Here is a 12314-nt window from a genome sequence, read left to right as displayed (position 1 = left end):
AGATTTACTCCCAGTGAGCCATTGCTCCTCTCAGCAAAAGCTTTTTATTTGATTTGAATTCATCAGTGTGAGAATCTCAGCATCAAATCTAAACATTTAGATTAAAATCTGCAGGAAAACTTTGGTTTGATTCAAAAACTAAGGCCTGGTGGTTGGATCTTCAGTCCTGGTTCTAAACCCAGCAGATCTGGATTCATACAAAACAATCTCCTAACCCTAACCCTTTGTGAGGTTACAAGCAAATATCAGCCAAACAGAAATAAAAATAATCCTTTAATCCAAGGCCCAGAAATAAACATTTGACTTCCTGAGGACGGTTCAGGTCGGTGCAGATGCCTTTCACCCTGCGGGGCCCTTAACCACAACCTTCCAGGGTGAGGTCCATGTCGCCAGTTATCCTTCTTCAGGTATATCAGAGAACACCTGCCCCAAAACGGACAGCCGGGCACTGAACGGCTGTACGGGGCAGGACAGCACAGGCCGAGCCTTCTTCTCACCCGGCTTCAGAGCAATGCTTTCTGATTGGCTGGGGGGGTCCTGGGTCTGACTGGCGGGCCGCGCCGATTGGCCATCGGGCTGCGTCAGGCTGAGCAGGATATCCTGGAGCTCCTGGCGCTCTTGGTTATGAAGGCTGCAACAGTGGAGTGCCGCTGGGTCGAGAGGATGAGCCTCTGTGTTGAAGATAAAGCCCCCCGCCCCTAAAACACACTGGCCGCTGTCCCCCCCCTCCTCCCAGGAACCCTCCCCCTCCATTCCTGCGCCATGAAGGAAGTGGGTGGGGTCAAATAGCAAGTAGAGGTATTTGATGGTTTCAGCGAGAAAGAAGGACTCCATGCGGTTGTCCAGCTGATGATCCCTGAGATCTTTGACCTGGAGGACAAAGACAAGCAGCTGTGTAACCCTGGCTGATGATGCAGTTTCAACAAAAGCACTTTACCACATTAAAGGGGTGATAGAATGATTCTATAGGGTATCTGGTCCTTCGGGTCTCTAATAGGGTGATAGAATGATTCTATAGGGTATCTGGTCCTTCAGGTCTCTAATAGGGTGATAGAATGATTCTATCGGGTATCTGGTCCTTCAGGTCTCTAATAGGGTGATAGAATGATTCTATAGGGTATCTGGTCCTTCAGGTCTCTAATAGGGTGATAGAATGATTCTATAGGGTATCTGGTCCTTCAGGTCTCTAATAGGGTGATAGAATGATTCTATAGGGTATCTGGTCCTTCAGGTCTCTAATAGGGTGATAGAATGATTCTATCGGGTATGTGGTCCTTCAGGTCTCTAATAGGGTCATAGAATGATTCTATAGGGTATCTGGTCCTTCAGGTCTCTAATAGGGTGATAGAATGATTCTATAGGGTATCTGGTCCTTCAGGTCTCTAATAGGGTGATAGAATGATTCTATAGGGTATCTGGTCCTTCAGGTCTCTAATAGGGTGATAGAATGATTCTATAGGGTATCTGGTCCTTCAGGTCTCCAATAGGGTGATAGAATGATTCTATAGGGTATCTGGTCCTTCGGGTCTCCAATAGGGTGATAGAATGATTCTATAGGGTATCTGGTCCTTCAGGTCTCTAATAGGGTGATAGAATGATTCTATCGGGTATCTGGTCCTTCAGGTCTCTAATAGGGTGATAGAATGATTCTATAGGGTATCTGGTCCTTCAGGTCTCTAATAGGGTGATAGAATGATTCTATAGGGTATCTGGTCCTTCAGGTCTCTAATAGGGTGATAGAATGATTCTATCTGGTCCTTCAGGTCTCTAATAGGGTGATAGAATGATTCTATCGGGTATCTGGTCCTTCAGGTCTCTAATAGGGTGATAGAATGATTCTATAGGGTATCTGGTCCTTCAGGTCTCTAATAGGGTGATAGAATGATTCTATAGGGTATCTGGTCCTTCAGGTCTCTAATAGGGTGATAGAATGATTCTATAGGGTATCTGGTCCTTCAGGTCTCTAATAGGGTGATAGAATGATTCTATAGGGTATCTGGTCCTTCAGGTGTCTAATAGGGTGATAGAATGATTCTATCTGGTCCTTCAGGTCTCTAATAGGGTGATAGAATGATTCTATCGGGTATCTGGTCCTTAAGGTCTCTAATAGGGTGATAGAATGATTCTATAGGGTATCTGGTCCTTCAGGTCTCTAATAGGGTGATAGAATGATTCTATAGGGTATCTGGTCCTTCAGGTCTCTAATAGGGTGATAGAATGATTCTATAGGGTATCTGGTCCTTCAGGTCTCTAATAGGGTGATAGAATGATTCTATAGGGTATCTGGTCCTTCAGGTCTCTAATAGGGTGATAGAATGATTCTATAGGGTATCTGGTCCTTCAGGTCTCTAATAGGGTGATAGAATGATTCTATAGGGTATCTGGTCCTTCAGGTCTCTAATAGGGTGATAGAATGATTCTATCGGGTATCTGGTCCTTCAGGTCTCTAATAGGGTGATAGAATGATTCTATAGGGTATCTGGTCCTTCAGGTCTCTAATAGGGTGATAGAATGATTCTATAGGGTATCTGGTCCTTCAGGTCTCTAATAGGGTGATAGAATGATTCTATAGGGTATCTGGTCCTTCAGGTCTCTAATAGGGTGATAGAATGATTCTATAGGGTATCTGGTCCTTCAGGTCTCTAATAGGGTCATAGAATGATTCTATAGGGTATCTGGTCCTTCAGGTCTCTAATAGGGTCATAGAATGATTCTATAGGGTATCTGGTCCTTCAGGTCTCTAATATGGTGATAGAATGATTCTATAGGGTATCTGGTCCTCCAGGTCTCTAATAGGGTGATAGAATGATTCTATAGGGTATCTGGTCCTTCAGGTCTCTAATAGGGTGATAGAATGATTCTATAGGGTATCTGGTCCTTCAGGTCTCTAATAGGGTGATAGAATGATTCTATCGGGTATCTGGTCCTTCAGGTCTCTAATAGGGTGATAGAATGATTCTATAGGGTATCTGGTCCTTCAGGTCTCTAATAGGGTGATAGAATGATTCTATAGGGTATCTGGTCCTTCAGGTCTCTAATAGGGTGATAGAATGATTCTATCGGGTATCTGGTCCTTCAGGTCTCTAATAGGGTCATAGAATGATTCTATCGGGTATCTGGTCCTTCAGGTCTCTAATAGGGTGATAGAATGATTCTATAGGGTATCTGGTCCTTCAGGTCTCTAATAGGGTCATAGAATGATTCTATAGGGTATCTGGTCCTTCAGGTCTCTAATAGGGTGATAGAATGATTCTATCGGGTATCTGGTCCTTCAGGTCTCTAATAGGGTCATAGAATGATTCTATCGGGTATCTGGTCCTTCAGGTCTCTAATAGGGTGATAGAATGATTCTATAGGGTATCTGGTCCTTCAGGTCTCTAATAGGGTCATAGAATGATTCTATAGGGTATCTGGTCCTTCAGGTCTCTAATAGGGTCATAGAATGATTCTATCGGGTATCTGGTCCTTCAGGTCTCTAATAGGGTGATAGAATGATTCTATAGGGTATCTGGTCCTTCAGGTCTCTAATAGGGTGTGTAACATTGGGCTGAAAATGGCATATTAGCTGTTCTATGAGCCCTAATGCAGCCTGGTTAAAAGCCCTAGAATGAAACCACAGGTTTTTCTTCCTTTTATGGTTTGATCATGAATATTTAGATGAGCTGTGCTCTGATTGGTTGGTTTACAATGAGCCAAGCTGCTGAGCAAAGATGCATCATAGCAACAAGCACTCACTCACTGAAACATCAGATTGTTGATATGGTAGGGGGACCAGACGTCCTCTTTTTCCCGGACATGTCCTACTTTTCACACCTAAAAAAATGTCCGGGGGGGAATTTCAAAATCTTCTGGGATTTATGTCGACTACAGTCCTGCATGTCATCTCCGGGGCTGGTCTGGAATCCCGGTGGACGGGAGGAGGGAGCCAGTGTGGGACGGAGGGACTAAACCCCCCAGTGCTTCCCCCCGCCTGCCTTACCAGCCCCCAGCCCCCCTCCTCTGGCTGAGGATGGGCGGCTCATGGCTCTCTGCTGTGGTCCGGTCTAGTCAGCGGCCCAGCAGCCGGGACTTCCTAACCCCCCCACTTCTAAAACCTTCTAGTTTCTAAAAGAAATAAATGAAAATACTGTGACTAAGGCACAGCCCAACCAACAGCATTTAAAACATGTTTGTTTTTTTCTTCTCGAAAGCAATAGGTCTTTTTGAATAGCAGTAACAGAGACATGCCTGAAAATATGCATGTCGTTGTTTTACATTTATTCTGCATTATGTCACCAACTGCAGAAGGTTTGAGACCCTGAGTAAACTGTTCTACAGCTATGGGACTTTTAGATTTTGGAGCCACCAGCATCTCCAAAATTTGCCAAATTTTATTAACTTTCCATCTAATTATCTAACAGTGTGCAATGATCCAGGCTCGGATCAGTCTCTGCCTTTTACGTCCGGCTAAATATCCGGGCTGCATTATTGAAACTCACCATGTTAAGCCTTGTTTTAAAGGTCATTTCATTGGCTAGAGCCAAACATTACATGTGTGTTCAAGCGTACTGCTGTGTTTGATGTAAATAGAGAATATGTGCTGGCGACCAGTTAGGATTTAAGACGTTAAAATACTTTATCTCATTAAAAGAAAGATGCAAAAAATGAACCTCAGGATTCCAAGCTCTATGCCTTAACCACTAGGCCTCCCCCAATTGTTAGAGTTTGACTCAATAGCTTCAGTGGGTGGAAAGAACAAATCCACATCTCCACCTGTGGATTGAGGGGGTTTCTGGAGAAGATCATGACCTTCAACCAACCAGAACCATGGAGAGAAACCAGAGCAGAACAGGCAGCAGATCACCATGTTTTTTTGGATGTTTACTGTTGTTTCTGCTAATTTTCAAAGATTTATCCCCACTACATGACGATAGAGCTCTTTCCCAGTGAGCCCTGATGCTTTTAACTGGGGGGCTCAGAGCTGCTGCACGTTTGACTTCTCTGTCATTCTGTGGGCGGCTGCCTCAACATAGATGAACAACTACATTATTTCTACACACAAAAGACTAACGTGATGCCATGTGACTTCCTGACTCACGCTGGCGTAGCCGCAGGGCGTCTTGGCAATCTGCTCGATGGACTCCAGGGCATCAAGGCCAAACTGCAGGTAGGTGTGGTCCCCTGTGGCTCTGAACAGGTACATGGCGCTCTCTATTAGCTCTGAAACAGATGGAGGAGGAGGATTTTAAATCCATCACAGAATAGGAAAAATCAGAAATTTTCAACAATCTCAAAGTTTGATCTCAATGTTAAGTTTCTCATAGAGATTAGAGGTTCAAAGTTTGAAAGGATTAAATTCTGGAGAAGCAGCAGAATCGAGTATCACGGATTCTGGAACAGAACCTTAAGAAGATATTAAAAATCAGAAGTCTTGCTGGTTAAAGGCAGGTTCTGAAGGACCTAGCATGTGCATGCTCGACTTGGCCAACAGACAGAACCCAGAATAGACACACTGCCTGATGTTCAACACTTTTTCACTGTGCCATTTCAATTTAGTATACATAACTTAATTCCTGAACATCTATGGATCGATTTTGCTATATGTGTGGATTGCATGAATTGTTACCGACATCTGGTGAAAATTTCAAAAGCACCACTAGAAATATATTTACTGAGAAAAATGGTGGCATGTTATACTTATTTCACCCACTGTATATTTAGTGACTTTCACCAGAGCAGTTTCAGTGCCATGATGAGCTCTAAAGCCAGACTGAAAGTCTTCAAAAAGTTCATTAGCTTGTAAGTGATCGTACTTTTTTGGCAACTTTTTTCTCTGGATTATAAATGAGAAAGGAAGATTGGATATAGGTCTATAATTGACCAAGTCATCTGGGTCAACAGACGTTTTTTTAAGCAAATGTTTAATTACAGCAACCTTAAAAGCCTTTGGTAGGTACATATCCCTGTAACAGAGATAGATTAATCACATCTAAAATGGAGGAGGAGATCAAAGGGAATACCTCCTTAAATAACCTGGTTGGAACTGGATCTAACCCCAATGAGGAGATGATATGCTGCTACTGCTTTATGATACATCACTTATAGGTTGGATTCCCATAAGCATGTAGAGCGCCATTTTCTCTCCAGTTTCATAGCATTTTGCTTCAGAGTGTAAAGCTCTAAACCAAGGAGCCAGTTTTTTAATTTTAAAGTTTTTCTTTTTCAAAGGAGCTGCGTTGTCTAAGGCAATACGCAGAGAACTAGTAACCCCATCAACATAATCATCAACCTACAAGGGGAATAAACTAAGCTTTTGCACTCTGCAGCACTGCTCAGCAACACTGAGGAGAAAGTGAAGCAGATTCTTAAAAATTTTTATAACTTCACTATCTGATAATGATCTGCTAAAATTGAACCTTCTTTTAGGAGAGGAGAACTCTGTTAAAGTAATCCTGAAGGTTATTAGAAAGTGGTCAGAGAGGACAGGGTTGTGAGGAAATACTGTTATTTCTTCACATTCTATGCCGTATGTCAGCACAAGATCCAAAGTATGAAGATGAGAATGTGTGGGACTATTCACATTTTGAACAAAGCCAATAGTGTCTAAGATAGCATTAAAGGCTGCTCTTAAGCTATCGCCTTCAATGTCAGCATGGATGTTAAAATCTCCCACTATGATGACCCTGTCAGTATTTAATACCAAATCAGAAAGGAACTCTGAAAACTCATCTAAAAATTCAGAGTAAGGACCTGGTGGACGATACAAAGTTACAAAAAGAAGAGGTTTTCTGGCTTTGCAATTTAGACGAGGAAGACTAAGGGGTAAATGTTCAAAGAGTTGTAATTATTAACTGCATTTGGAGTAATCAGTCAGTCAGACTGAAAGATTGTTGTTACTTCTCTTCGCCCACAACTTTAGGGGATGTGAAAATTTAAATAGCTTGAAAGAGTTGCCTTATTTATGCTCAAATATCCTCTTGCTGCAGCAAGATTTCTGTAAGGACATTGGAGTTATTTTTCTATCAATTAGATCACCATGATTTACTCCTTCAAGATTCTTTTCTAATTTATTTGATTTTGGTTGTATCGAGACACTCTCTGGATGGAGTAAAGGGTGGGTAACAGTAAAGAAGCTGCCGAGAGATGTGCTAAACTATGACTCTGCTTCCTGGTCTGCACCCTGGGTTGACAGGATTTTGGAGGTCATCACACTCTTGTGCATGCAATCCTCATCTCTAGGTTCAAATATCATTAGAAACAAGCTTCAAATGCCTGACAAGGGGTTTCTCTAGCGTATTTCGGAGCAGTAGTCCATCACGCTCCAAAAACCCAGCATTATGCCGAAAATCAGGTCGATATCCTCCGTTTTTATGGGTTTACCAGTCCCTGACTGACGTCAAAGAAAGAAAGAAATCACCCTGATGCTGGTTGAGGCTTTTAGAATTACGATTCAGTGATACCCTTACTTTTAATGAGCGTAAAGGAAACAGAAGCTGTGTTTTTAAACATTTATGTTCTTATTTGCAGACATGAGGGTGAGCAATGTGAAGATATGAATCACATTGTTAAGGGTGTCATTGGCTCACAGGAGGCTGAACATGCTGCAGCCCCAACAGAAGAGAGGACATGCTCACAGGAACACCTGGTGAAAACCCTGCCAGAAAATACAAACCAACTGCTGTGTCAGGAAAGAAGAACAAAAGGGTTCTGTCCAGGTCATGAAAGTGGATTCTTCCCAGAATCACTAAGCAAAAAATGTTAGAAGAGCCAAATAAGGTGCCTGGAGACTAATGCAACAACACTGGAAAACATCAAAAGATGCCTTTGTTCTTCAATTGAGAAGTTAAAGGAGACATTTTGCCAATGGAACAAGACAATTGACATTTAAAATAACAAAACGCAATTGCGTTTTCTTATTTCAAATGCATTTTATCTAAATATCTTATTTTATGAGTAAAATAATCTTTCCAATGGCAAATCATTTTATTTACCTACTCACATTAAGGATAAATGCCCTTAATTTGAGAAATTTTTACTTATTTCTATATCATTTTTCCAGTGTAGGAAGCAGCTACATGTGGGTCGCAGTGCAGTCTCACCTGGTCTCAGTGGGTACCCTTCCCTCTTGTCAACAGTGTAACCCTGGGTGATGCTGTAGAACTCTGGCAGTCCTCCAAACTGTCTCCACACAGAGTAATAGTTTTGGAAGGTTCTCACAGCACTGTCCAGATCGCCCAGTAGAGACTGAAACATAGACAGGCACATCAACCCTCAGCTGCATGGGTCGGACCTCAGAGTTACTGGTGATCTACCTGCAGGCCGGGCCAGAACGCCTCAAGGCTCTGGAACACTGGCATTGTTACGGTTCCTTTGTGCATCTGGACCCACAGGTACCAGTCATCGAAGCGGGTGTAGTTCTGAATGGCTCTGTTATACGCTGAGGGGACAGCAATAATACCAAGCTGATTACACAGCATTCAATGTTTTAGGCTCAAACATCTGATGATTCTGAGTTTTCTGGCAGAACCTCAGTGTGGTGGCAGTATCTAGAACTTTACCATGGTACATGCTGAGAAGTTCCTTGTCCTGCAGCAAGATAGCTCCTTTCACCAGATACTCAAAATAAGAATCAACTCCGGCACCGATCCCGGCATCCTGGGCCACCCACTTCCTGGTCACAATGTCGATGTGGTTCCCCACCTGAACAAGTCAAGAAACAGCTCAGTCAAAAGTTCTGCTCAGTCCAAACACCCCAACTCAACCTCCAGGTCTTTAGATGCTGCTAACTCTAGTCTTCCGAAGACGTCTTTAGGGTCGGTTCTTTTGGACTTAACCCTTAAACTTTCAGTGAGGCTGAAGAAAGGCGGATTTAGAGCTCTTTGAAAAGGTCAAGATATGCTCTGGACCCAATCACCCTGCTCTGGAGCAGGGTGATTGGGTCTGACTTACCAGTCCAATGTCAGATCTGGTGCTCCAAAGAGCATTCAAGGCCCGGCGAGCAGAATTCTCAAAGACTGGGTCTCCAGTTAGTCGGGTCAGCATGGCAAACTCCAAGATGAAGGTTCCAACGCCAGCGGTACAGGTGACCGGTGTCTCAGTGGGACTGACCCCGTTCATCAGGTTCACAGTACCGTAGGGCATCCCTGTAGGCGTCTCAAAGGCTGTGGACGATAAAACGGGTCAACTTCAGGACCTCAAGCAGAAGCAGAACCTCTAATCAGTTCCACCGCCAGTCTAACCAACTCTAGACCCACTGAGGTTGCCTGGTTCTGGAAAGTTTCAGGTAAACCTCAACATGAAACGCATGAACCAATCATGTGCCATAAACTTCACCTGGTTGGTAGAGTCCAGTATCAATTAGGTTTCTCAAAATCAAATTCAGAGCTCTCAGCTTGAACTGAGCTGGACCAACATGTGTCAGACACGCTGCAGAAAACCATTCCTAATCGAACAATCAGAACTGCTCTGACCCATATTACTTTCTAAACCAAGAGGCATTATTCACTTAAGGAAACCAGAAGCTCGTTTGGACATTCCTACCCGGCAACAGCTTCCTGGCTGCGTCCTCGGCCATCCTCAGCAGCGGTCCAGAACATGGCCATCCGGGCTCCAGCTCCATCCCGGCCCGACCCGCCAGCAGGTGAGCAGACAGCAGACCGCCCACAACTGAGCAAACAGAAGGTCCAGCCGTTGAACTCAGAAACCCCCATCAGAACCAGACAGACAGTCGTAGGATTCACCTCTGATATTGGTTTCAAACACGGACGCATTGACGTCGATGTCGAAGTCTACGGTGTCCTGGAGAAGGGACGCCACACGTTGAAACTCTGTCCGGTTTCCTAGTACCTTCATGAGGAGGAAAACAAGTGATGGTTCCTGAACCGATCAGCTGGTGGACCTTCAAAGATGTGAAAACAGGCCCAGGTTCTCACCAATAACGTGTCGAGGGCGTCGATCAGAGTCAGAGAGAAGCTATAGCAATAGAAAAGAGAACCATTTATTTCCAACTTTAAAATCACAGAAAAAATTGTCTATCCAAAGCTAAAGCTGACAGCTGAAGTGGTTCGTTACATCCAAATCAAAGTTGTCTGGGCGCAGCCTCACCTGCCCCAGGTGTCCTGTCCATCACAGGTGAGTGGGCGGAGCTCATCATAGGGGAAGGCGTTGCTGAGGTAGCTGTCATAAGCGTGGTAGAACATGGACCTGATGCGCTGCCTGCAGGTTAGATTCAAAATGAGAACCATAGTGCTGCCTCCGGGTCAGATTCAGAACCTCGGACAGCTTCATGCATCAAACATCAGGTTCTACTGATCCCACCCTAGACCGGGGAGACATCTAGAGCAGGCGTCTTCAACGTTTTCCAGGCCAAGGACCCCCAAACTGATGACAAGATGGAGTTGGGACCCCCTAATTAAATATATTGTCTGAAATTGTGTTCTATCAAACTGGTCCTATAGTAACTCTATTACAGATGGAGTAATGTAAGGAAAGTAATTTCTCCCTGGGATTATTAAAGTATTTCTGATTCTGATTCCTGGTTGATGGGTCAGGTGTGAATGAAACGGTGCCCAGCTTGAAAGAGGTCCTGTGTGTGGCTGAATGTGCGCATTGATGACTGAAAGACATTTTCTCCCTCCATTTATCTTTTTACTACAGTGTGTTGAATTCATGTTAATGTGGATTTAAAGACATTTCAATTAAGGAGGGAATATAAAAAAAAAAAAATTAATCAACCAAAAGCTTCGCGACCCCCATGCAGTACCTCCGCGGACCCCCTAGGGGTCACAGACCCCTGTTGAAGACCTCTGATCTAGAGCTTCCATATATAGATCATATAGCTTCGGTAATGCTGTTGGACAAGAATCCTGAGGGGCACAAGCGGACCAGCTCAAGATGGCACCAGGAAACAAAAACAGAAGAGTCTCACATACAACAGATAAAAAAACTAAAAAGTCCGCCATAGTCCTCATGTGGGACATCTGCCACCAATTCTCCATGACACATCCGAGCAGATGTCGGTTCTCTGGGAACCACTTTTGGATCCAAGATCCTGCATTTAGGGCAAGTCGTAACAAACAGTAGAGCGGACCTCAGAGAATCGGGGCCGAGCCATTAGTGATAACATCAGCTTCTGTTGTCCCTCTCCCACCTGTCTCAAAGTGACATCACTTCCTCTGTCCTCAGATCTCTCTTCAGATATGATCAACCTGCTGCTAACATCCATTCTTTGTTGGTTTAAAGTCGTGTTTCAAACCGGGGTTCTGTGGCCCTTTAAATGAAGGTCCCCTCCCAGAGACTGATTCAAAGACAAATCTGCTTTAGGAAAGGTAGAAGAAATTTTATTTCTCGTTTTATTGGACAATTTAACACTAGAAAGTCTCCAGTGCCCCCAACAGTTCTTCCCAACTCATGAATCCGTTTTCAGATGTAAATGCCCCATTAGCGCTGTTGTTTGGTTTTAGCTCAAGCCTCTCTGTTGGTGTTTTACCTGAGTGTGTGTGTCTGTGTGTCAGCTGACGCTGACAGCTGCAGAACCCAGACAGAACCTGCTGCTGAAAGCTGCAGAACCCAGACAGAACCTGATGCTGAAAGCTGCAGAACCCAGACAGAACCTGCTGCTGAAAGCTGCAGAACCCAGACAGAACCTGCTGCTGAAAGCTGCAGAACCCAGACAGAACCTGATGCTAAAAGCTGCAGAACCCAGACAGAACCTGCTGCTGAAAGCTGCAGAACCCAGACAGAACCTGATGCTGAAAGCTGCAGAACCCAGACAGAACCTGATGCTAAAAGCTGCAGAACCCAGACAGAACCTGATGCTGAAAGCTGCAGAACCCAGACAGAACCTGCTGCTGAAAGCTGCAGAACCCAGACAGAACCTGCTGCTGAAAGCTGCAGAACCCAGACAGAACCTGCTGCTGAAAGCTGCAGAACCCAGACAGAACCTGATGCTGAAAGCTGCAGAACCCAGACAGAACCTGCTGCTGAAAGCTGCAGAACCCAGACAGAACCTGATGCTGACAGCTGCAGAACCCAGACAGAACCTGATGCTAAAAGCTGCAGAACCCAGACAGAACCTGCTGCTGAAAGCTGCAGAACCCAGACAGAACCTGATGCTAAAAGCTGCAGAACCCAGACAGAACCTGCTCTGAAAGCTGCAGAACCCAGACAGAACCTGATGCTAAAAGCTGCAGAACCCAGACAGAACCTGCTCTGAAAGCTGCAGAACCCAGACAGAACCTGATGCTAAAAGCTGCAGAACCCAGACAGAACCTGCTGCTGAAAGCTGCAGAACCCAGACAGAACCTGCTGCTGAAAGCTGCAGAACCCAGACAGAA

At 44.4% G+C, this 12314-nt stretch overlaps 1 protein-coding gene across 1 annotated transcript; it reads right to left on the bottom strand.

Moving 5' to 3' along the window:
• Positions 1-256: 256 nt before the first annotated feature.
• On the bottom strand, positions 257-10242 carry edem2 (ER degradation enhancer, mannosidase alpha-like 2). Its single transcript, XM_038278367.1, has 10 exons — positions 10084-10242; positions 9912-9951; positions 9720-9825; positions 9520-9645; positions 8929-9140; positions 8538-8679; positions 8292-8416; positions 8079-8223; positions 5078-5199; positions 257-870 (listed from the first exon to the last, which is right to left on the bottom strand). The coding sequence occupies exons 1-10, from the start codon at positions 10221-10223 to the stop codon at positions 394-396; spliced, it is 1635 nt and encodes a 544-aa protein (XP_038134295.1). The 5' UTR covers positions 10224-10242; the 3' UTR covers positions 257-393.
• Between the last annotated feature and the right edge of the window lie 2072 nt (positions 10243-12314).

The sequence above is a fragment of the Cyprinodon tularosa genome, unplaced genomic scaffold (genome assembly GCF_016077235.1).
Source record: "Cyprinodon tularosa strain WSP-4 unplaced genomic scaffold, ASM1607723v1 ctg1015, whole genome shotgun sequence".
Lineage (NCBI taxonomy): Eukaryota > Metazoa > Chordata > Actinopteri > Cyprinodontiformes > Cyprinodontidae > Cyprinodon > Cyprinodon tularosa.
Note: the sequence above shows the minus strand (reverse complement) of the source record. Positions and strands in the feature narration are given on the sequence as shown.

Bases quoted from the DNA above. Each gene is read 5' to 3' on its own strand.
- edem2 (XM_038278367.1), bottom strand. From the start codon at position 10,223: ATGGTTCTCATTTTGAATCTAACCTGCAGGCAGCGCATCAGGTCCATG. The intron at 9,646-9,719 runs GTGAATCCTACG...CTGTTTGCTCAG, and splicing joins GTTTGAAACCAATATCAGAG to TTGTGGGCGGTCTGCTGTCT. The intron at 8,417-8,537 runs GTAAAGTTCTAG...CTGTCCCCTCAG, and splicing joins ACTTCTCAGCATGTACCATG to CGTATAACAGAGCCATTCAG.